Source organism: Ailuropoda melanoleuca, chromosome 4 (assembly GCF_002007445.2).
Source record: "Ailuropoda melanoleuca isolate Jingjing chromosome 4, ASM200744v2, whole genome shotgun sequence".
NCBI lineage: Eukaryota > Metazoa > Chordata > Mammalia > Carnivora > Ursidae > Ailuropoda > Ailuropoda melanoleuca.
In genome coordinates this window covers 66,879,298-66,904,784 of record NC_048221.1, presented here as the reverse complement: position 1 = coordinate 66,904,784, position 25,487 = coordinate 66,879,298, and the positions used below count along the sequence as shown (strand labels likewise).

The 25,487-nt window shown below is 39.1% G+C and overlaps 1 protein-coding gene across 8 annotated transcripts in view; it reads right to left on the bottom strand.

The window, feature by feature from the left end:
* The window catches only part of AFF3 (AF4/FMR2 family member 3), a 522,207-nt gene that overhangs the window by 196,112 nt on the left and 300,608 nt on the right, over positions 1-25,487 (bottom strand). For 6 of the 8 annotated variants that reach the window (XM_034658987.1, XM_034658988.1, XM_034658989.1 and 3 more), the window contains one exon: positions 5,528-5,608. The exons of the other annotated variants lie outside the window; for them this stretch is intronic. In XM_034658987.1, the coding sequence (XP_034514878.1) occupies positions 5,528-5,608 (81 nt within the window). The remainder of the gene's footprint in view (positions 1-5,527; positions 5,609-25,487) is intronic. 8 annotated transcript variants of the gene reach the window in all.

The window sequence follows — 25,487 nt, the reverse complement described above, 5'->3', positions numbered from 1 at the left end:
AAAAAAAACTGTAACGAAACAGAGGTAAGTAATTTACCTGATAAAGAGTTCAAAGTAATGGTCATAAAAATGCTTACTGAATGGGTGAGAAGAATAGAGGAACATAGTGAGACTTTCCACAAAGAGATGTAAAATATAAGAAAGTATCAAACAGAAGTCACAGAGGGGGGTGCCTGGGTGGCACAGCGGTTAAGCGTCTGCCTTCGGCTCAGGGCGTGATCCCAGCGTTGTGGGATCGAGCCCCAACATCAGGCTCCTCTGCTGTGAGCCTGCTTCTTCCTCTCTCACTCCCCCTGCTTGTGTTCCCTCTCTCGCTGGCTGTCTCTATCTCTGTCGAATAAATAAATAAAATCTTTAAAAAAAAAAAAGAAGTCACAGAGGTGAAGAATGCAATGACTGAGCTGAAAACTACTCCACAGGGGTTCAACAGCAGAATAAATGAAGCAGAAGAAAGGATCAGTCTACTCAAAGACAAGGCAGTGGCACTCACAAATCAGAGTAGGAAAAAGAAAAAAAGAATGAAATAAGTGAAGACACCCTTAAGGGCCATAAGGAACTACAGACTAACATTTGCATTATAGGACTCTCAAGAGGAAAAGAGAAAGAGAATGGGACAGAAATTTTAATAGAAGAAATAATGGCCACCTTATGTGGATATAAGGTTCTTGCAGGTAAAATCAAGTTAAGATGAGGTCACACTAGATTAGGGTGGGCCCTAAATCTAATGACTGCTTTCCTTGTAGAGAGAGACACAGAGACACAGACAGGCAAGATAGCCATGTGAATGTAGAGGCAGAAATGAAAGTGATGCAGCTACAAGCCAAGGAATGTGACAGACTGTTGACAGTCATCAGAAGCTAGGAAGAGGCAAGGAAGGGCTTTTACCTACAGCCATCAGAGGGAGCATGGCCCTGGTGACACCCTGATTTCAGACTTCCAGCCTCCAGAACTATGAGAGAACACATTTATTTTATTTAAAGCTGCCCACTTTGTGTATTTTATTACAGGTGCCTTAGAAAACAAATACAGATGATTCCAAGGGTTTTGGCCTGAACCAGCTGCAAAAATGGAGAAATCTCTTACTGAGAAACACTGGGATAAAAGGCTTGTGGGGGGGATTAAAAGCTCAGTGTTTGATCTATCAAGCTTAAGATGTTTGTTAGGTATCCAAGTAAAGATGTTGAGTAAGTAAGGAGAAATACAAGCATGGAGTTTGGGAGATGGAGAAGGGGCTAGAGACACAAATTTAAAAGTCATAAGCTCGGCATAAAGAGCATTTAAGGCAATAATTAGAAGAAATAATTAGATGAAACAATAATTAGAGTGAACAAACAGAGAGGAGACGTGGAAGGATTAAAGGTAAGTGCAGAAAAGAACTATCAGGGACTTTAGGTCAAGTCTGGACTAAAAATCTGTTTGAAAATACACTCTAGCAAAAACAATAGGCACATCTTAAAAAGAGGAAGACTTGAGACACAAGAAACAATGACCATAAGAAACTAACAAATAGTTTTAAGGTGTAGCGCTAAAAAATGGTTATAATAATAACAGTTTGAAATATTGTAATCTCAAACTGAGAGATGATGGTGAGGGAGATCAAAGCAAAACTAATTGTTTTATAGTTGGGGATAGAATATAGAAATGAATTAATTGTAGGTATTGATAAAAGTAAGTTAAGGTTAAAAATGTATTAAAATTTTAAAGGCAATTACTAGAAAAACAGAGCATTATGTATACGTTTGAAAATCCTAAAGGGGGGGAAAAAGGAACAAAGAAAGATTAATTAACCCAAGAGGAGGTAGAAAATTTGAAAAAGCCAACAGGAATAGCAGAAAATGAAAATACAATTAAAGATCTACTCTTAAAAGAAAACTATGGACTGTATGTTTTATGGTTGAGTTCTCCATGCCTTTAAGGAGGGGGAAATTGGCATGTTATACAAAGTGTTCCAGAATACAGAAAAAGGTAGAAAGCTAAAGAATTCATTATAGAAGGCTATTATATTCCTGGTATCAAAACTGAACAAGCATATCCAAAAAGATACCTAGACCAAGGTGACTTATGAACACAGGAGTAAAATTCCCAATTAAATATTGGCATATTGAATCCAAAGTGTATCAAATGAGCAAAACAAAAAGGAAACTAATCATAGGAATATACAGGTGATGAAAAAATCAAGAGAATCTACTAACGTAATTTTCTACATTATAAGATTAAAGAACAAAACTATGAATACTTCAATAAATACTGAATAAATTTCAACTGAATTCAAACGTGTATTTCTGTATACTCTTGGAAACAGATCAGTAGTTGCCAGGGATGGGGATGCAGGAGGCATTGACTGCAAGGTACCAAGGGAGAGTTCTGGGTGGTGATGGAATGCTTCTATATCTGGAGTGTGGTGGTCTCGGGAGCATATGTTTTTCAAAACTTGCAGGATGCTAACTGTTTGCAAATTGTACCCTAAGTTTTAAAAATGAAAAACTAAATCAATCCATGAAAGTGTTCAGAAAGCTAGAAACAGAAGGAAGCGACCTGAGTTGGATATACAATGCGCAATTCATATGCCTATTGATAACATGTACACTCACTGATTAGAATCATCCTCGTCAATGTCACGAACATGGCAAACGTGTACAGCTTCCCGTCAACGCAATAAGAAAGGTAAAATGAAACATATTTGTTATTTGCAAAACTCTTTAACAGCTCCTCAATTCACTTAGAGTAAAGCCCGAGTCCTTTCAATGGTCCTACTGTCCCAGCATAATGTGACTGCATTTATCTCATGGTGTCACTTACTGTTACTTGCCTGGTTTGCTCTGCCCTGACGCCACTGTTCGTGTTGTTCATACAGGATCCAGGCACTTTCACTGCCATCTGCCACAACTCTCTTCCTCCACTTGCCTGCATGACTTACTCCTTCCCTTCCTTCAGCTCAAGTGTCACCTCCTCAGGATGGTCTTTCTTAAGCTATTTAAAATTCATCCATCACCATTCACCATCAGCATTCAGTAACTTCCTCTCCTGACTTATCTTTCTTCACTACATCTCATAATCTAACATGTTATATATTGTACTGCTACACATTCCATTTTCTCCCACTTGGAAAACATAAGTCCACCAAAAAAACCTCCCAGAACCAAAAGGAGTTCAGTAAATAAATATATAACACCTGGTACATTCCTTTTCGGTTCTTGTGGGAATATACCTAGGAGTGGAATTGCTGGCTCATATGATAACCTGATGTTTAGCCTTCGGAGGAACTGTTAAAGTGTTTTTCAAAGAGGCCGCACCATTTTGGATCCTACCACAACTGAGCAGGGCTCCAAATTCTCAATACTCTTGTCAACACTGGTTATTGTTTGTCTTTGATTTTAGCTATTTACATAGGTGTGAAGAAGTATCTCCTTGTGCTTCTGATTTGGAACCCTAATGATTAACAATGGCGATCGTGTCTTTTCATATATGTATCAGGCATTTACAGACCTTCTTGGGAGAAATGTCTATTTAAATCCTTTGCCCATTCTCAAAATGAGTTATCTTTCTATTGTTGGGTTGTAAGAGTTCTTTATATATTGTGCTACTACCTGTTTCAGTAAATAAAATTTTATCTGAACACAGCCACATTTATTCGCTTAGGTATTGTCTGCAAAGCCTAAATTATTTACAATCCGATCCTGTACAGAAAAAGCTTGTTGACCTCTGATTTAAAAATGAGTTATTGAGGAAGAATTAGATAAATATACCGAAAAAAAGAGGCTGGATAGTCCTGAAATAAATCCATGTATTTATGAGAAATTCAATTGTTGATTTAGGTGGTATTTCAAACCAGTGGGGGGAACATGGGCTAATCAGTTGATAATGTTACAGTAATTTACTAACCACTGAAAAGAATAAAGCTAGAATCCTTTGTTACACCATCTACAAAAAATTGCTTGAAAATCCAAAAATGAAACTATAAAAAATGATAATAAAATAGAGAACATTGTTAGAATGTTGGAGCAGAAAAAATCATTTTTCTCTGACATAAAAATTAAACACTTTGGTAGCATAAAAGGTACATAAATAAGGTTGCAAGAAAATAGTTGCATCATATATAACAGACAAATGAATAAGATTTAAGGAGTTCCTACAAATCATTTTTTTAAAAAGTGCTAATGGATATGAATGGGCAATTTGTAAAGGAAAAATACTCAATGTTCAAACTAAGAAGTAATTGGAGAAATGCAAATTAAAACAATGAGATATCAATTTTTCACCCACACTACAGACACAATGATATAAAACCAGATAATGTTAAGCCTTGGCAAAGACGTATAAAGAAGTATGGTTGAAACACAGTCAAGGCTAAATATGGTTTCTCATGCTTCTAGTACCCAATTCTTCTTCTAGGTGTTTATACTAGAGACTTTCATTCAATAAGAGGCATACAAAGAAGCATTTATAAAAATGCTGGTTGTAATAGTAGTGTTTGTGCTAATTAACCATAACCAACTTCAGTGTCCATCAAAAGGAGCTTGACTAAATAAACTACAATAAATTCATACCACAAAATATTTTGCTGCAATTAAGAATGAAGAACATCTCTATACATTTACTTGGAAAGATCTCCAAATACACTTTGTTAAAGGAAATAAAAATCAGCTTAGAATGAAATTTACCACTGTGATAATTATAATAAACTGTTATATTAATAATTCATGGTTTCAATGTTAATATTTAGCAATAATATGTATTCACTGTATCCGAAAAAAAAAAGTCAACTCTTAGAAGAAATGCTTTTAGAACTATGCCATCTAAGAGTTTTTAAAAACTGCATATGAACATATACGTATATCACGCACAGGGAAGATGAGTGGAATGGTACTCACCAAACTCTTGAGAGTAAATTCTGGGTAGGTAAATAAAATCTAGATGAGACTACTGGACACTTTCATATTTTGCTCCTTCTATCTGTATAATTTCATTTTTATGAATATGTAGTTATATATTAGTTGTATGGTTAAAAAACATAAAATAAAACCTATTAGACTCATGTAGAATTTAAATATATTGTGGCTGATTTGTTGAGTGTTTGCTTGTCCTTAGAAAATGGAAATTTGTTTTTTAAAGTCCTAGAAAATATTTTAAGGTTTATAAAAATACCAAAGAGGAATTATATACTACATGTCCTCAATTCTAAGACATTGATTCTAAGATACATTATTAACTTAATAACAGCTTTTGGGGGAAAAAAAGACAACCACACTGAATGTATAAGATGATTGTATGATGCATTTCAACTTCACAAATGTTTTTAGATAAAATGACAATTATAATATGCATCACATTTTGCCGAAAGTAGGGAAGTAGAAGCTTAATTTTCTCCCTTTGATGAATAAATACATGCTTGCAAATTGTTGAAAATCAGCCATATGCCTCTGGTAGAAGTATTTACAGAGGGAAAACAATCACGGGAAAACCCACTATCCACTAAAAATCTTTGTGTGAGTAAAGCGTATTGCTCCTGACTGTTGCAAGAGCTCACCTTATTTGGAAATGGAAATTTGCTTGGTTCCACTTTGCCAGGTGCTGGAACAGCAGAAAGTGGTGGGAGCCAGGTCATCTCCTACATGGTGGGAAAAAACAAACCGCATTGTAATACAGGGAGCATTTCAAGTCAGTAGCTATCCAAACCTGCCTTAATAACACTGGGAAGGGATCGGAATGAAGAGATGAATAAAGAATGAAAAGGATTTTTTTAAAAAAGGTCATGAAGTCCGCTTTCATGATTTCTTTTCCTAATTTTACCAATTCTTGGTTCCATGGCTATCCCCATGCTCCCTTTATATCTTAAAAAGATATGCAAGGCTGTCCTATTTTCACTTCGTTTAAGCTCCTGAGTAAAGGGACAACCTAGTAGTAAACGTTCTTTGGAAAATGCTGTACAAAGGCGGCTGCTTCTCTTGGACTCAATCCCACAAAATTTCACAGGGTGTTTCTGAAGGAATGTACAAAGTACTTTTGACTTTAGGGTCATTATGAGAGGACTTCTTTATTTTATTAGAAACTAATATTAGGATGAGTTTCCAATAAGCCCCACACATCACTTTGGTCTTCATAAAATTTCCGTCATGGAGAAGTGAAAAAACATATCACACATATGAGATAGAGAGTGAGCGAGCGAGAGAGAGACAGACAGAGAGAGAAATAAGTGTCTTATCGTTTTTATAACACAGTATTAAGAATACAACTTTAGGTCAACACACAATCATCTGTCATAGGCTTTCTGACATACACTTTCACTAAACAGTGAGAGAGAGAGGGAGCGGTGTTTACCCACTTGCAGTTTTCTTCTTTAGTTCCATCTCCTGGAAGGCACCTGCATTCACTAAATGACTGTACAATTAAATTGAATCAATCGATTTCTAATTACCAGGAGACTTACTTGGGAGTTTACAGATAGGTTTTGAACCCTATATATATATTTTTTTAATTTCCTTCCACTTTCAAACCTAAGTAAGCATAGAAGCAGAAGTTGATCCATTTTAAGAAAAGTGAGAAATTCTTTTTAGGTGAAGACATTTTCTCACCTCCCTTGGGGAAAAGGGATTCTGTCAGGTTTTTCAAGTCAAAGAGATTCTTTAGGGTGGTCTTGTGTCTTTTTGGGAGGGTAACTCTCCTCTCTTAGCACCTCGGATAGTGCAGACCCACACAGACAGGGAGCAGAGGGAGAGGTCAACCCCACCCTGGAAGGATTTACTGACCCTACTATCATCGCTGACTCCCCATCACACCTGTGCCCTAGGTGGGTTAAGCTCATAGGCATTTGAGATGTCCCTTCTCCATTCTGCTGTTACGGAGGTGTCGTCAATGGAAAACAAAGGAAGATCCAGTGACCTTCTATATCCCTCTCTCCTCTTACCTCTGCTCCCCAAGTATCTGCCTGTTCTACCCTGTATCTACCCCTGTTGTCTCTTTCGAGGAGGCTGTTAAGCAGGACTGCTGAGTTTGTGTCCAGGAAGATGGGTGCTCAGTATATTTTTGAATGAATGCCCAATTGAACAGCACCTCTGCAATGTCTCTACGCATCCTAATCACACCTTTATTACTTTTAACCTGAGTTACTTTAATATCTTCCTGACTGGTTCTCTTTCTTTTGTTATTATTAATCCATCCACTGCACTCCAGCCAACTCAATTTTCCTAGACTACAGATGTAGACAAAAAGCTTCACTGCTTCGAAATCTTCATGTACCATTATATACATAAGAATATGATGACGACCATGGCCATGATGCCTCCTGTTGTGCTTTACAGTTCTCAGAGTACTTCCATACAAGATTTTAAATTTACACTCAACCTTTAATTACTACTATACCCATACTGTAGGTGAGGAAATCAAAGCTCAAAGAGCTTAATTGATTTGCCCAAGTTCACTCAATTCATAAATGTCCCCTCCAAAATTTGCACATATATCTCATACTTCCAGCCCAGTATCTGTCTTTCACTCCACTGCATTTCCTCTCAAAGACCTCACCCTAGTATTCAAGACCGTCTACAAGGTCCCGGTTTTTAGCCTTGTGTCTTTTTTGTTAGTCTACATGCACACTACGTATAAGGAAAAGTACACTCTCTGTTTTCACTTACACTACACACTTTGTGTGTGAATGCCCTATTCTCATATTTTTTGGGGGGGGTTTCTATCCATTCATTAAGGCTCATCCCAAACTTTATTTATGTCTTGAGGCCTTTGCTGATTCCCCTTCTATTCCAACATGATATGACAACTTCCTTCTCACGCTCCTCCAATGCCCTTACTTTACTTTTCTCTCTCATAGTAACTGTTAGATTTTTTTTTTTTGCGTTACCATTTTATGAGTATACACCTCAGTCTGTGCTCAACCATATCCTTCCCCCAAAGTAGAATAGAAATCATACTTAGGAATCTCAATAATCTCTTTCAATAACATTCAGATCTAGTAAACATAATCTTGTCAAGTAGGACTGAAAATTTCTCCAGAGAGGGATACTGCCTACTTATCTTTGTATAGACTGAAGTATGTTATATACTATGCACTCAAAATTAAGACACTGAATCAAACTGAACGCCCATATTTCAATGCAAAATTCCATACTAACTTTATTTTAATTCTAGTTAAGTATTTCCATATGATTTTTCCACCTGATGAATTCTGCTAAATATATGAAGGAATGGTAAAGACAACAGGGTTGCTTAAAACATTTAAATCTTTAGAATTTCCAAAAACATAAGAATACTTTACACAAACTATTTAAATGTATACTTTAAAAATCAATGTGCAATGATTTTTTTAAGATTGATTATCCATTATATGATAATTCTGCATTAGGGTTAGATGGGAAACTTATGAGCAAAGAGATTATTTCTACTTCTCTTCTGTCACTTACTAGCTCAGTGAGCTTAGGTAAATCACATCTTCAGTAAACTGTAGTGATTTAAAACCACAGACCTAGGAATCAATCAAATCTCAGCTTGTGGTATTTTAGAACCAGAGGAAAAAGAGATGTTAACAATCTCAAAGTTTAATCATGAAGATTAAATGAGATAATACATATACAGAGCATAGCATGGTTCCCTTATGTTTAATCATTCGATAAAAGACAGTACTGATTAATATAAACATGAGTTTCAGAATTCTTATCTCTAAAATGAGAAAAAGAATTTCTTAGCTTTAGATACTGGGAAACTGAGATGAGAGAATATACAGGAAAGTGTTTTTTTAAAAGATTTTGTTTATTTATTTTTAAGAGAGAACATAAACAGTGGGGAGGGGCAGAGGGAGAAGCAGACTCCCTGCTGAGCAAGGACCCTGATGTGGGACTTGATTCCACGACCCTGGGATCATGACCTGAGCCGAAGGCAGACGCTTAACCGACTGGGCCACCCAGGTGGCCTGGGAAAGTGTTTTCATAAAAAAATGAAGCATTATGCAAATATAAACTGTAATTGAGCTAGCAATTATTAATACCAACTATATAGTATTAAAACAGAAAGTTCTTAAAAGCGATTATTATGATCCCTAAATATCATCTGTACTTTACACTGGAGAAAAATGTCCCTAAGCTTTCTCATGGGAACGGAGCCTTGACATAATAACAGTGAGATAAGATTTGGTTTTAAAAAGAAGTACTTAATTTGTACCTTATTTCTAGTAGTTTAAAATGTAAACAAAGGTAAATAATTTTTCATAACTGCTAAAATTTCACTTAGTTTATCTCACGTCATTCTCTTCACAGAAAAAGATTCCTGTCCATTGGCAGGTGATCAATCCCATGCCACTGTGTCCACTGTTGCCCACCCCCACTCATGCTCCTGACCTCCCTCGCCTCAACCAGCCCTTCATCACTGCTTGTCCTCCTTGGCTGTTCGATAGTCACTTCCCGGATCACAGGTAAGACAGGATGAAAATATAAATAAGGCCAATTACTCCAGAGTTTACGGATCTACTTTCTGATCTTCTAAATTCCCTTGCCACTTCTTTGATCTGCCTGTCTTTGTTCCTTTTTGATTTCTTGTCTCTTAGGAATGAGGTCACACCCTATTCCTCAACACTAAGAGGCTTCAGTTTTGAGCTTGAGTTCCTTAGCCAACTGGTAGGATTCAGAATCAGACGTATCTGTCTTAACACAGCCTTATCAGTCCCATCTCTCTAAGCAGATGTCTAGTTACCCAAGGGACATATTTCAGGGTGTCTTCTTATTTCTTAGATAAGCTTCAAATGCCAAGTCTCTTTATAGTAAATACACTCACTTTTCTGCTAAATGAAGGAACAGATGGTTAAATGATAACAGTATAGAATACTGCATTTCATTAACTGTCCAACTTTTCTCTATCCTCTATATACTGATTTTCAGAAGGCCATGGCACACATGGGCCAGGGTCCATTTTCACACCTATTATCCAGCAAGACTGACCCTGAGTCCCAGGAATCCAGAGCTTCAAGGTGATCAGACTTTCATGTGCTCATTTTGGGCAAGCCTCTCCCTTCCATGTTGCTACCCACTTACTCTGGCATCACCTGCATCAGCCTGTCCTAGGACAAATGGTCAGGAGCTTAGGGTATCCATTCATGAAGCAGTGTGCCTCTTTGTTATTCAAGGTGAGAAGAAAAAAAGTTGAATTTTAACCTGAAACCTTAAGAGTTCCAAATGTATATATTGTACTGTAAAGATTTGTATATTTCGTTTGCAAATAGAATAAATTAGAAAAATTTTGAACAACATTTAAGTTTCCCTATTAAAATCAACAAATAGAAAATAAAATAAAATAAAATCGACAAATAGAGGAATACGTTTCCCCTGGTCTCTCTCCCTGTCTACTGTCTCCCCACTACAGTCTATCTCGATCACTGTCAACGAAGTATTTTATTTAAAATAGTTCCTATGCCACACTTGCTCAAAAGCTTCCAGGGACTCTGGTCCAAGCGTTCAAGATGCTCTGTCATATGGTGCCATCAAGACACAGTGCAGTGTTCCTGCCTGTTACTTTTCTATGCGGTCCTCCCCTCCTCCTGCCAGATGGGCTTACTTCTTGTCCTGCCCTATGTTTTCCTGTCCCGACATTTTCTGCTTTTCCTTTCGTGTTATTCCAACTTCACTTACCTCTTCCTTCTCTTTTTAAAAAGATATATTTATTTGAGAGAGAGAGAGTGGGGGCAAGAGGCAGAGGGAGAGGGAGAGGGAGAGAGAGAATCTCAAGCAGACTCCGTGCTGAGCAGTAGCCCAACACAGGGCTCTATCTCATGACCCTGAGATCAGGACCTGAGCAGAAATCAAGAGTTGGATGCTTAACGACTGAGCCACTCAGGCGCCCCTTACCTCTTCCTTATTTCTCATCCCTTGTCTCCTTATAAAGGTCACCGACCAGAGTGACCCTTAGCAAGCACCACACCCTCCACTCTCCATTACACGTGATCTGTGTCCCTTATTTTACATTTCCATGTTACTGGGACTGTGAGTTTAGCTTTCACGTGTTACCACTATCAGACTAAACATTTTTTAACCCCTGTTAGATTATAACCTCTTTGAGGGAAGGGATTGTGCCTTTGAAACTCTCTTGTAAATCTCTGGAGGCCTAGCACGCTGGATAAAATAATAGGAATTCATTTAACTTCTCTGGGATTCTCTTTTCTCTCCTTTTAAAACGACGGCACCAGTAAACTGTTCTTGTCCTACCAAATACATACGATGGTTGCCAGAATCAGGAGAGACTGAATTTCTTCTTTCTCTTTCAGCAATGTCTCAACATCTGCTGCCAACTCCGAGGTCTGCTAAAAAGGGGTGTCTATCCCCACAGGCCTGGCGAATGACCACAGCTAACTCCAGAACTCTTTGTGCTCAGAAACTCACTCTTCTCAAAATAAAACATTGGATTAATTCTGTCACTTGGGAATAAAAATATAAAATGCCAAAGTCGATTTTTGTATGTGGCAGTGGCTGCTGCAGATGAGAACATTATTTTGTTTTCAGTTTCCGTATCAGAATAATCCCTCAGCTTTTCAGTTTTTTCACACATATTATTCATGTTATGACACTCTTATCAGATAATTTCTGCCAACAACAGAACAGTGTAATTTTTATTACACTGCATATCCTCTAAATGTGGTAGCTAACAAGAGCACTGTGTCTGGGGAAGGGAAGCACTCCTGCAGGCCCATACCTGGGAGTCAAGAGCACCAGCCCTCGAGTAAGAAAAACCAGGAGAAGCACACTCATTCTTTCCTCATGGGGCTAGGGAGTGCGTTCTAATTGCCAGTCCATCCTTGGGCTTTATTTATTTTTTATTTTTTTTAAAGATTTAATTAAATTAATTTATTTGAGAGAGAGAGAGCATGATCATGGGGAGGGGTACAGGGATAGAGAGAAGCAGACTCCCCACCAAGCAGGAAGCCGAATGTGGGGCTCGATCCCAGGACCCTGAGACCATGATCTGAGCCGAGGGCAGACGCTTAACTTACTGAGCCACCCAGGTGTCCTGCATCCCTGGACTTGAAACAGACTCCAGGATCAGGCTTGAAGGCTGGGCAGATTTGGGCCCCAAACAAGCAGGGGGAAGTTGCCCCCTAAATCAACAAAAATTCAACAACATCCTCATTTTGTTACTATAGTAGAAGGACCCACGGTTTGCAAAATAATAGTAAATATAGTGTATTCATGTCCATTAAGAATAACAACAATCATTATTTTGATGGAAACACTACTCATGGAAAGCTTTTAGAAAAACAGTGGCTGTTGGAAAAGAAAAGTACCTTCTGTTTTTTTATAGTACAGCTTAGGCTGCTGAAATTACAAGTAAGCAAATAACCAATAAAAATGTGTAGTTGCAGCATTACCAGAAATCATAGGGAAAACTTGTTTCTTTATACTGAAAACCCAGGAATATGTCCAATTTGAACTAAAATTGGCCTGAGAAGGGGATTCCCAGGAGCCATATATGTATTTTCTGGTCTCATACATGTCCCCTGGATGGGAGAATCTCAGATTGCAACACTAACTAATCTCAGCCAGCACTTTCTAACTTAAGGCTACCCCTCGACTCTCAATAAGGTTAATCATCAATGGATAAAACGGAGGGTGCACCAGGTAGGTAAAGATTAATGGAATCAATTTGAGAAACAGTTTTCAATTCCACTTTCACAGACTGAGAGCGACAAGGACAACACATGTATTAGATAACCATATGACCCCGTGGGCTTATGGTGGGAAGAAGGCAAGCACTGGGGATGGAAAAGCGCAAAAGTAAGCCTTCAAACTGGAAATTCCAGGGGGACCTGAAGCCTGTGCATCTCAGTTCGTCCTCGGGCTGTCAGATTTTTAGTTCTCTGAGGCCACGTAGTGTCTGGCCTTTCCTTATTTCCTTCACATGTAAAGAGTGATTGCTTGTAAAGAAATCCATCCTGTGCACTACAGACCCATCTCATCCCCCTGACTTCAGCATCCCTGCAAAGTCTGAACTCTCCAATGAAAGGATAAGAGCTCGGACTGAAGCCAAGATACAACTGCTAGTCCAAAAAATTATTTCACGCTAGATCCCTTCATTTTAGACTTTCCTGAAGATTTCTTGTTCTAGATGCTACTTTGCTGTTTTCCAGTTTTCTTTTGCGGCAGGAAGATGGATGTGATCTGTCTTATTCTCTTGTCCCTCAGTGTTAAGTGCGTTCTATTTTACCTATTTACTTGGGGCCTTCTGGAACAATAAGAACCATACCTTTCTATAATTCATTTTCAGATTCACCTGGCTTTCAGTATTAATTTTCCCCCTGGGCTTAAAAACATCATAATTTCTATTCTTTAATTGTGGATTGTTTCTAGAACTAAACATCGTGCTAAAATGCTAAAAGTAGTAAAATCTGGGGCGCTTGGGTGGCTCAGTCAGTTAAGCGTCTGCCTTTGACTCAGTTCACAATCTCAGCTTCCTGGGATCGAGCCCTGTGTCGGGCTCTGGGCTCAGCTCTGGGCTCAGTCTGCTGCTCCCTTTCCCTCTGCTCTCCACCCCCCCCCATGCTTTCACTGTCTCTCTCTCTCTCTTGCTTTCTCTCTCTCAGATAAATAAAAAATCTTTTAAAAAAAGTAGTAAAAGTACTTTGGGTTCTCAGAATTTAAAGAAGAGGGTTTTGGGGCGCCTGGGTGGCACAGCTGTTAGTGTCTGCCTTCGGCTCAGGGCATGATCCTGGCGTTATGGGATCGAGCCCCACATCAGGCTCCTCTGCTATGAGCCTGCTTCTTCCTCTCCCACTCCCCCCTGCTTGTGTTCCCTCTCTCGCTAGCTGTCTCTATCTCTGTCAAATAAATGAATAAAAAAAAAAGAAGAAGAGGGTTTTGATGTTGAGTGTACAGCTGCAGGAACTTAATGACTCTTGTTAAACCCAGGTGACAACTTCGCCCCTGAGTTCCTGCTGCAACACACAGACATCTGCCAGTTTCCTGCGCTCTTCAGAACCTTGTGCTCCTGTTGAGAAGCACTGCTTAGGCTAATTTAAAAAGATGCTTTAAAAAAATAAAGCATTTGGGGGCACTAAGAGGATTTCCCGAATTCTGAATGTAGGGCTTGTATTTTCCTGTATCGTTTCTAAGAATAAGTTATATTAAGTCTAGGTTTATAAGAAGTGAGCTAAATCCCTGACCAGCCCCTGAGAAAGGTCATGTTACTAATGATACCACTGTCACCTTACTTTTGATCTACATAACATCTTTTCGTGATAGCACAAACACCAGAAATAAGCCCTCCTAATAGATGTATAGATTTTAATTAATCCCGGAACTAGCTGTGGTTTGCAACAATCAAACGGCTCTTTCATATGTATCTAAGGGTAGAGAGGTATTATTTGGGACAGAGAGGAAGACTCTGGAAGCCAGAAGGGGAAGAGGGTGATAATTACATTCTTGGCCATGTTTTCCTCTTACCATGTTCCCGAACCCCTTTCCAACAGACAGATAATCAGGCAAGTGCATTTGACAAAACCCATCTCTCAATTACAGACAAGCGGAATGGTGGAACAGGACAGGTTTGGAGTCAGCATCTGAGAAACCACGTGTCATCTTGGCCCTGCTGTGAACTGGCAGAATGACCCCTGGGCAAGTTTGCTTTTCTGATTATTGATGTCCTCATCTGTAAATTGGTGTCCATCACCCTATTGTGCAGGATTACTAAAAGGGTCAGCGACTAAGTAGCGAGCACAGCATCCGGCACAAAGGAGGTGCTCCACAGAAGGTGATTACTGCCGCATCACTACCTTTATAACTGGTGGTGGCAGCTTCTGGCTTGGACTTTGCGAAGAGATGGGGATGACTATAGGAGAAGACATTTATGAGTTTGTTTTTTAATCTATTTCTCTCCGTTAATTATTTAATATTTAACTGGTTAATTATTCATAGTCAAATAGAAGGCATAATGAAAGTGTGCTTATTAAACAATAATTTGCTTCCCTCACTCCCTTTGCCACTAGGGCACCATGTGCACAGAGGGGAGGGGGGTTGCTGTCGCATCGTATGGTATTTTTCTTTTTTCTTTTTTTTTTTTTAAGATTTTATTTATTTATTTGACAGAGACAGCCAGCGAGTGAGGGAACACAAGCAGGGGGAGTAGGAGAAGAAGAAGCAGGCTCCCAGCAGAGGAGCCCGATGTGGGGCTCGATCCCAGAACTCCGGGATCATGCCCTGAGCCAAAGGCAGACGGTTAACGACTGAGCCACCCAGGCACCCCCGTCTGGTATTTTTCTTAAATAGGACAATTACTAGTAAGCAGAATACATTCTCTTTCCAAAAGCTGGTTTGGGGTTCTAAAGAGTTTAGAAGCTTCGTCTTTATGCCTACAGACTACCCCTGGGCAACAGTTAAGGAAGTTAGGCTGATACTCTGGCGTGAGAGCTCTTCTAAGATGATCTGAAGGAGCCAATGGGGAAAGGTGAAGATAGAGGTGGAAAGTGACTGGGTCACGGGGGCGGGAGTCGGCCTAGAGGCAGGGCACAGAGCAAGGCAGGCAGCCTGGCCAAGAAGAGATCCTGAGAGCCACTGGGGCTGAGATAAAAAGTCCCTGGTACAGCAGGATGTCTGGTTCCCCAGAGGGAAGGCAAGTCTCAGCAGCTGTGCTGCCCTTACTGCAACCTTGCTGACGGGGCATGTCTTTCTCCCTTTCAAGCCTTTTCCCAGCTAAGTTCCCTTCTATCACGCAGGTTACTGTGAACTTCACTCAAGTATTTCCTCTCAGTTTGAGAGGTGATTTATAAATCACTGAGTGGCACTGCCCTAGTCTAGCCGGGATGTCACCTCTTCTCAGGGATGAAGGTAAAAGGCAGGATGACTTTACAGAAGACAGGAAACGTCTACTGAAGTATTCCAGATACAAACACCAAATCCAGAGGAGGAAGGAAAGCTGGTGAGCCTGCGAGAAATCTTTTTTTGTTTGTTTGTTTGTTTTCTTTTTAAACCAGGAGGTTAAAATATCCTTAAAATGGAGAAGCCAAAGATCAAAATGTCTCCCTCCAGAAGTTCATAGGTCTGTGAGAAAAGAGAAGTTAGGGCCAAAATGAAAACAGGATGATAACTACTTTTATTAGAAGAAAAGCAACAGAAAAGACTGGGTTAGTAGAACCTGGTAAAGAGCTTACCCCTTGGGAAAAGATATTCCTTGACAAGACAGAAATGAAGATAAAAGAGGAAGGCACCAAATTAATGATGCCTGAGGAAGATAAGACTCTGAACTCAGATGCTGTGTCTTTAAATGGGGAAAGAAAAGAACTTAGGGAAATGGGGAAGCAAAGATGATCTCGCAGACATCTCCATGGGGAGAAAGTGAGAAGGAAGGTTCTGAATACGAAAAAGCAAATGGACAGTCTACAAATTTGAGACAGATGTTTCTATTCCTTGATCCTTGCTGACAACACCAGACATAGTTTCCTGTCTTGAGAAGGGCTCTGCAATCATGCTGGATAGTTTATGACTTAGTTAGACCAATCAATTCAGTTTCTACTGGTGCATCCAGATGTCCATCCAACTGAACTCGTTTTTGAGCATCCGCTATGTGGTGCAACACTATGTCCTGGGGATACAACACAGAATACAACAGACGTGGAATTGTGAGTCCCCATGGGACAGACAAGCAATACATTGTTCACAGTGTAAATACAAAACATCCATATTCCTCATGGTTGCCATGTTTTTGTTGCTGGTTTTATTTCTCATGGAGCCACCCCAACCACCAATGCCCATCCTGGCCTTAACGGATACTGGTTGAGGAATCATATTTCTCATGGTTGCTCCATTGGTCTCATGTGTCCAAGCAGTTTGGCAAAAAAGAAGCCTAGTTGCTATATCAGACATCCAAGGGCCTACCTTGTGGGAAAAACATTACATGTGGCTTATGGAGACAAGCAGCCACTAGTAGAGTCCCATGGTTAAAGCTATGAGGAAGAGTTTGGTTTTTATAAACTTTCTAACAATTTCCAACAATATTTCACAGGTGCTTTGTGCTAAGTACTGTTTTAGGTGCTGCAGACACAGCTGCAAATATGGTCCCTGTCCTCATGGATGCTACATTCTGATAAAAGTGAGATAGATGGTAAACGTGTATACAACTTTATACAGCATTATGTAACACAACACAACACAGTTTAAGTTAGCATAATATAATATGATATAACATAAGAACCATTAAAACTACTCAGTGGTAAACTGGCCATTTCTTAAAATGGTGAGCTGCTTATTGTGGAAACATCTGAGATCGTAACAGTGAAAGGTGTCTGGAAATCCCAAGTCTGGAGTACCTACTTCCTTCTGACTTTGGTGGGGCTGCATGGGGGGCACTTGAGGCAACCCCCTGCCCTCTCTGTGTCTCTATTTGTGACTCAGTGAAGTTTTTAACTGCACATGTAATCTCTGTTAGGCTAAGGACACATGCTTTCACTTTAATTTTTAATTTAATTGAAAAATTATCTTCACTGCATCATTCTGCTTACATAAATTATATATGCTTCTTGTTAAAAAGTTAAACATTGCAAAAATACAAAATGCAGGAAAGTGAAAGCCACCCAGGATCCTAACACCTACGGATAATGCCCACAGTGAACAGTTTTAATGCCAGGTACTTATCCAATTTCTATATACATATACTAACGTGGGGATTAAACATATATTTTTAATGAGGTCATACTGTTTGCTGACTTGATCTTTTTCATTTTTCATTTCTTCTTTCCCAAGACAACATATAAATATATCTTCTTTTGAAAGGCTACATAGACAATCCACTGCCTGGAAGTATCATAGCTTATTTAATCAAATGATGGAGAGTTGATTTGTTGCCTTTTTTTTTCATGACTATAAACAATGCTTTGGCAAAAATCCTTGTACATCGATCTTTTCATGGTTATATATTTCTTCCAGAGTATAAATTCCTTGTATAGAATTTCTAGGTCAAATGGCCTAAATATTTTAAATGCTAATATATTGTCAAATTGTTCTCCAAAAATGGTCTATTAATTTACATATCCTATCATGGTGTATGAAACTCCCTGTTTCTAAACACTTTTATTAATACTCTTTTTAAAAGTCTTATTTGCCATGGCTTCTAGACAAAGATGGTGACATAGGAGGCTATTGAATCTCCCTCCTTTCATGAACACACTGAATATACATCTACACATGGAGCAATTTCCTCTAAGAGAAATCCAGGAACTAGATGAGCGAATCCTACATATCAGGTGACAGACAAAATATACACACTGAAACAGGTAGAAAAGGCTGAGAGTCATGCTATAAATCCCATCCCTATCACAGCATACAATTGGAGGGAACCCCCAAGTCCCAGCTTCTCTCTGAGGAGCAGAGAGTCTGGATCACAAATCTAGCACCCCAAATTTGAACACTGCCACCTGAGGAATGGGCTTCCAAATCACTTGGCTCCAATAGCCAACAGGGCTTGCATTATGAGTTCTGCAGGATTACAGAAAACAAAGAAGCAGTCATTAGAGGATGAAGGAGCATTTGTGTCTATACACCTGGGCACAGTGCAGAGGTGGCAGGCAAAAATGCCCATCTCCCAGTTTCTCCGTGGAAAGAGTAAGAGTATATACTCTCCCTACCAGAGGGACTGGCTTCTGATCAACATGCATCTAAGTGCTAACTACAATCCTCCCTTTTGGGACACTGAGAAGTCTTGGCACACTCTCAATTACTAGGAGCCACTAAGAGCAAAAATGGCAGCTTGGATAATCACAAATGTGTGAGAGGTAACCAGGAGATTGAGCTGGGCTGGTTGACAGGACTCATCTCATATACAAGACCAGTCTGTCAAGCCAGGGAGAGGTGGCTATTTTAACTAATGTGCAGAAAGAAACACAGAACATCTCAGAAATGAAGAAACAGGGAAATATATTCCAAACAAAAGAACAAGATAAATCTCCAGAAATGAATCTTAATGAAAGAGAGAAGTGATTTACCCAATAGAAGAGTAATGTTCATAAAGATGCTCACTGAGGTCAGGAAATCAATTTATGAACAAAGTGAGAATCTCAACAAAGAGACAGAAAATATTAAAAATTATGAAAAAAATCACAGGGCTGAAGAATGTAATAACTGAATTGGATAATCGAACAGAGGGATTCAACAGCAGACTAAATCAAGACGAAGAAAAAATCAGTGAGCTAGATGACAGGGCAGTGGAATTCATCTAATAAGATGAGCAAAAAGAAATAAAAAAAGGGTGAAAAAGAGTAAGATAGCTTAAGGGACTTCTTGGACACTGTTATATGTACCAATAAACATTATGGAGGTCCCAGAAAGAGAAAAAGAGAGAAATGGGCAGAAAACTTATTCAAATAAATAATGACTATAAACTTCCCTAAACTGAAAAAAGAAACAAGACACCCAAATCCAGGGATGCCAGAAAGTACCAAAGAAAATGAATCCAAAGAAAGTCATGCTGATACACATTACAATTAAATTGTCAAAAGCTAAAGACAAAGAGAGAATCTTAAAAGCGGCAAGAAAAGTTGTTACATACAAGGGAAACACCATAATATTTCAACAGATTTTTCAGCAGAAACCTTGCAGGTCAGAAGGGAGAGGGATGATATATTCAAAGTGCTGACAGAGAAAAAAACGCTGCCATCTGAAAATACTCTACCTGACAAGGTCCTTCTATCATCCATCACTAGCCCAGCCTTTCAAGAAATGTTAAAGGGAGTTCTTCAAGCTGAAGGGATGCTAATTAGTAATATAAAAATATATGAAAGTACAAAACTCACTGGTTAAGGTAAATATGTAGTTAAATTCAGAAAACTCTAATATTTTAGTGGTGGTACATAAATTACTTATAACTTTAGTATAAAGGTTAAAAGAGGAAAGTATTAAAAATAACTACAACAGGGGCGCCTGGGTGGCTCAGTCGTTAAGTGTCTGCCTTCAGCTCAGGGCATGATCCCGGCGTTCTGGGATCGAACCCCACATCAGGCTCCTCTGCTGGGAGCCTGCTTCTTCCTCTCCCACTCCCCTGCTTGTGTTCCCTCTCTCGCTGGCTGTCTCTCTCTCTGTTGAATGAATAAATAAAATCTTTAAAAAAAATAACTACAACAATTTGTTAATAATGCACAATATAAAAAGATGTAAACTTTAAAACAGAATGTAAAATCTAATACTATAAAACTCCTAGAAGAAAACACAGGGAGTGAGTGAGCTCCCTGACATTGGTCTTGGCAGTGATCTTTCAGTTTTGACAGAAAAAGCAAAGGCAATAAAAGCAAAAATAAACAGGTGAGACTCCATCAAACTTAAAGCTTCTACACAGCAAAGGAAACATCAAAAAAATGAAAAGACAACTTCTGGCATAGGACACTTGCAAACCACATATCTGATCAATACCAAAATATACAAGGAACTCATACAACCCAAAAGCAAAAAATTAAATAACCCAAATATCTGAATAGACATTTCCTAAAGAAGACATACAGATGGACAACAGGTACATGAAAAGGAGCGCAACAGTGCTAATCAGAGAAATAAAAGTCAAAACCACAATGAGCTATCGCCTCACATCTGTGAGGATATCTATTGTAAAAAAGACAAGAGATGACAAATACTGGCAAGGATGTAGAGAAGAGAGAACTTTTGTACACCATTGGTGGGAATGTAAACTGGTACAGTTACTAAGGAAAACAGTATGGAGCTTCCTCAAGAAATTAAAATATAACTACTACATGATCCAATAATCCCACATCTGGTTATATATCTAAAGGAGACAAAAATCATTATTTCAAAGAAATATTTGTATTCCCATGTTCATTGCAGCTTTATTCATCATAGCCAAAGAATGGAAACAACATAAGTGTCCATTGATGGATGAATGGAGAAAGCAACTGTGGTTTGTATATACAATGGAATATTATTCAGCCTTAAAAAAGAGAAAAATCTTGCCTTTTATGACAACATAGATGAACCTTGAGGAGTTTATGCTAAATAAAATATGCCAAACAGAGAAAGACAAATCTATACGGCATTACTATAGGTGGAAACGAAAAAAAAAGTTGAATTCATAGAAACAGAGAGCAGAACGGTGGTTGTCTGGGGTTGGGATATGGGGAAAATAGGGAGAGGTTGGTAAAAGGGTACCAACTTTCACTATTTATAAGATAAATGAAGTCTGAGATCCAAATGTATAGTTGCTAAATAATGTACTGTAAATATGGTATCATATAACTGAAATTTGTTGAGAATAAAACTTAAAAAAAGGTATATATATGAGATGATGGAAGTGTTAATTAACTTCATGGTGGAAATTTTTTCATAATGTATATGTATATCTCATCATCGTGCTGGACTCTTTAAATATATTATGTCAATTATACCTCAATAAACAATCATTTTTTACCTCACTGACAATTTTATAGGAAAAAGAAATGCTTGAACTATTGCTTTAATTGCATCTCTAATTATTAGTGTGGCATACTTATTAGTTGGCTTCTTTTCCTAGTCCTGAAATACCTTTTTATATCCTTCCCCATTTTGACATCGGAATTTATATTTTTCATATTGTTGTTTAAAAATCCCTTTGGGTATTCTGGAAATCAGCTCTGTCTCATCTGTCAGGTTGTCACATAAATACATTTTCCAATCACATCTCTATGGAAAGAATTCCTGAAGTAAAAATGCATGAGAAAACTTGGAAGGAAAATCAGCTCTTGAGAAGAAAAGGTGAACAATACAAATTTTTTCTTTGGAAAGTATCCAATATAATCATCAAAATATGTGGCAATTTTATTGTACAGCAGCAAACTTGTCTAAATATTGAAACCTGATTGCAAAAAATATTTGTTGTAATAAAACCCTAAATAGAACAGAATAGTAATATTCCAGTAGAACCAATGGATGTTTGAGTGAGTGTGTATGTGTGAAGGTGTGTGTGAATCAGTGGGTGCATGTGTGTTTAAGTTTGTGTGTGATTGTTGGCTATATGATGGGTATGAGGGATCTCACCAGGGTGATGAAATCTAAAACTATATAATGGTGACAGTTGCACAATTCTAAATTTACTATGAATCACTGAATTGCACACTGGAAACGGGGGTTTTTTTTTTTAATATGTAAACTATGCCTCAATAAAGTCATAAAAGGGAGAGTTAGAGAGTGATCAATATTAGAGTAGACTAGAAGTACTGAGAAGATAAGGACCCTTTGACTTAGGGAAGGAGCCACAGAGGAGTAGCAGGTTTCTGACGGAGGGTCGGAACCCACATATATGTGGCCCTGACGGTCCTGTGAGTGAGAAACCTGGCTTGACGAGGGCAGCATGGAAGGTGGGGCTGGGTGGTAGTGAGTGCTCTGGCACAGAGAGAGATGAACCTGGAACAGGAAACAAGCACCCAGATCATGGAAGCCTATAACGGAGCAATTCAGCCAGTGAGGAGATCTAAGCCCAGGTGTCATGACAGGAGTGGTTTTGACAAGAAAGAAGGTCGGCACTAGTGGGATGCATCGAGAAATTGCTAGAGATGCAAAATCCCAACTAAACATTTTAAAAATGTTACCTTGTTTAAAGCATATTTGTATTTTAAAACTTTATGCTCACGGCCCCCAAAGAGAACAACACTGCATAAAGAGGTAGAGAAAAGCCCTGGACTCAGAATGAGGAGACAGTGAGGCTGGTCCCAGAGCCATAGGGAACCATGGAACCAGGGTGGGGGGAAGGGATGAAAGCACTTGGCCCAGAGAAGTTACCTGCTCAAGGCCACCAAATCATTCTGTGGTCACCTAAAATGTGAAACTAGGGCTTCGCCATCCTTCAATTTTCCTTCAGTTTGTAAAGTAATGATAAGATCATTTAACTGGGGTTTCGTGAGAAGAAATAAGATAGTGTATTTTTTTTTTTTTAAAGATTTTATTTATTTATTTGACAGAGATAGAGACAGCCAGCGAGAGAGGGAACACAAGCAGGGGGAGTGGGAGAGGAAGAAGCAGGCTCATAGGGGAAGAGCCTGATGTGGGGCTCGATCCCACAACGCCGGGATCACGCCCTGAGCCGAAGGCAGACGCTTAACCGCTGTGCCACCCAGGTGCCCCAAGATAGTGTATTTGATATTATTTCATAAATATGCTACTTGAGGTAGAACAAGAAGCATCCACATTATTTCTTTTTTTTTCAAGATTTTATTTATTTATTTGGGAGAGAGAGAGAGAGGGAGAAAGAGAGCATGAGCTTGAGAGAAAGAGCACAAGTGGGGGCAGGGAGAGGGAGGAAGAGGGAGAAGCAGATTCCTCGCTTAGTGGGGAGCCCAAAGCTGGGCTCGATCCCAGGACCCCGCGATCATGAGCTGAGCCAAAGGCAGATGCTTAAGTGACTGAGCCACCCAGGTGTCTCATCATTAGCAGTATTTCTTAGGTGTAAATGTAATCTATACAATATTCTAGCATTATTGGTTCTCCTAATGTTTCTTACTCCACCCCGGTCCCCTCTTTTCCTACCTCTGCTCCACCAAAAATAAACTAGAAATTGGAAAAGAAAGAACAAAGGGAAGGGGAAGGAGAAAGCAGAGACTAGAACTAGGTGAAGTGGGCAGGTGAAAGCAAGTATCCTAGGAATCAGGACACCTTGCTCTGTCCTTGACCAGGATGTGTGCTTGACTTTGCTGGGCCTTTGGTTTTTCATCTGTGAATACTGTGAGAAGAAATGCAATAATCAAAGAGTTTTCGGAAGGAAGGAGTCAGATGGAGCCTACCCCACTCTACCTCAAGAGCAACTGTGTACACATGGAGCAAGATTCTTGCTGGAAGTTTACACAGAAATTGCCCGACTACATTCAGCTCTTCTGAGTGATAGAAATGGAAAGTATTTACTCTGGAAACCTGTTTTCAATACACAGCCAAGGTCTCAATGTTCTCAGATTCTCTGGCATTTGCCTCTTCCTTCTTCGTGTTATTTCTTTTGTATCTCTTCAGGAAGATGTGGTGACAATTTTTTAAAAAACAATTTATTTTGATCAGCGTCAAGGCATGTGCTTGAGCCAAGCACCATTTTTACTTCAGAGTTAAACAATCATCCTCTAATTCTCAAATTGCTTCCCCGCCCTGGGGAACTTCACGTCCAAGTCTCTGACATGTAATTCTAGAACCATCTATCATGAAATGTAGTTGAGCACAAGGAAGTTAGGGCAACTGCAGCTAGGGGAAAGGTCATTAATCCTGACGCCATATTAATCTTCCCTAAACACCTTTTCTATCAGGCCACCTGCCTCCCTAAGAGTCTGCTCAATTGAGAGGGCCCCTGACTGCCCATTAGAACAGGTCCCATTTCTCAGTCTTGTCTCAGGCTCTGCCTGACTGTGACATGTCCAGCATGTTCCTTCTAGGAGTGTTCAGTTAGGCAAGCTGGATTCCCCTGGCCGCTCACAGTAAGGAGGCCCTGTACATCTTACCTGCAGGCCTTTGCTGGTATTCTCCCATCTGCCCTCACTTCCCTGTCCACATCCCTACCCTTCCATGCCATATCAGTTCACAACTAACTAACTCAGGAGAGCTGTTCTGGATCAAAACCTAAGCAAGGATGTTGGTTCCTCCCTGTTCATCCTCTTTGCTCTCAAGAACAAAGTAGTTCTAAGAATGTCTGGGAGATGACATCATTAGAATGAGTATTTAACTTCCCAAAATGACTTTTTGAAGGACAGTGACTGATGCCTTTGAATGCATTAAAAATACGCCACATATGAATATTTCTTTTAAAGATGAATCTAGACACTAAGCACATACCAGGAACTAAATCAATACCCACTAACCTAATCTTACTAATGGTTGTAGTTTGGTTCTGTGCACATATGAACTTTAAAAGAAATCTGACGCTTTAAAAATTTCAAGTTTCTATAGTAGAACAATAAACACAACAGTAGGAAACACACAAAAAGGCATGGCTACCTCTTGGGAGGAAGGGAAGTGTGGGGAACTTTTAAATTACAATTCTCAGAGGGGTTTCAAATTACACGGAGAAAAAAAGGAATGTACTCGATGTTTCTGGAGTTCTTTATAATTGTATCTTTTTAGCTCCAAACAAAGAACCAGCAGTAGAGTCAGGATTATTTTGGACAACTTTCAGGAAATTAAAACAAAGGTTAAAAAAAAAAGAAGAACAGAGGTCAGTCTGTTTACCTAGTACAGACAGATGGTTGTATTTATGTAGTTAGACTAGTAACGCAGAAAGACTTCCAAAGTTCCATGAAGCACATTTGCCAAGAGAATGCTTCAGGTTGGCAGAAGGTAGAAACCCTGTATTGGGTAAATATTTAGCAACATTGGCGAATTTTTAACACTAATATCTCATTTGCAGTGGAATATGCTTTATGGTCTGAAATCTCTTTCCCCATTCTGTTTTATAAGTGATGATAAAAATCAAAACATAATCACCTGTCGAGGATGAATCCTGCACCTGTGAAACTATATTTCTAACAAGCCAGCTTCCTACTTACAATGGAGGGGGAACTGGCACAAGGAAGC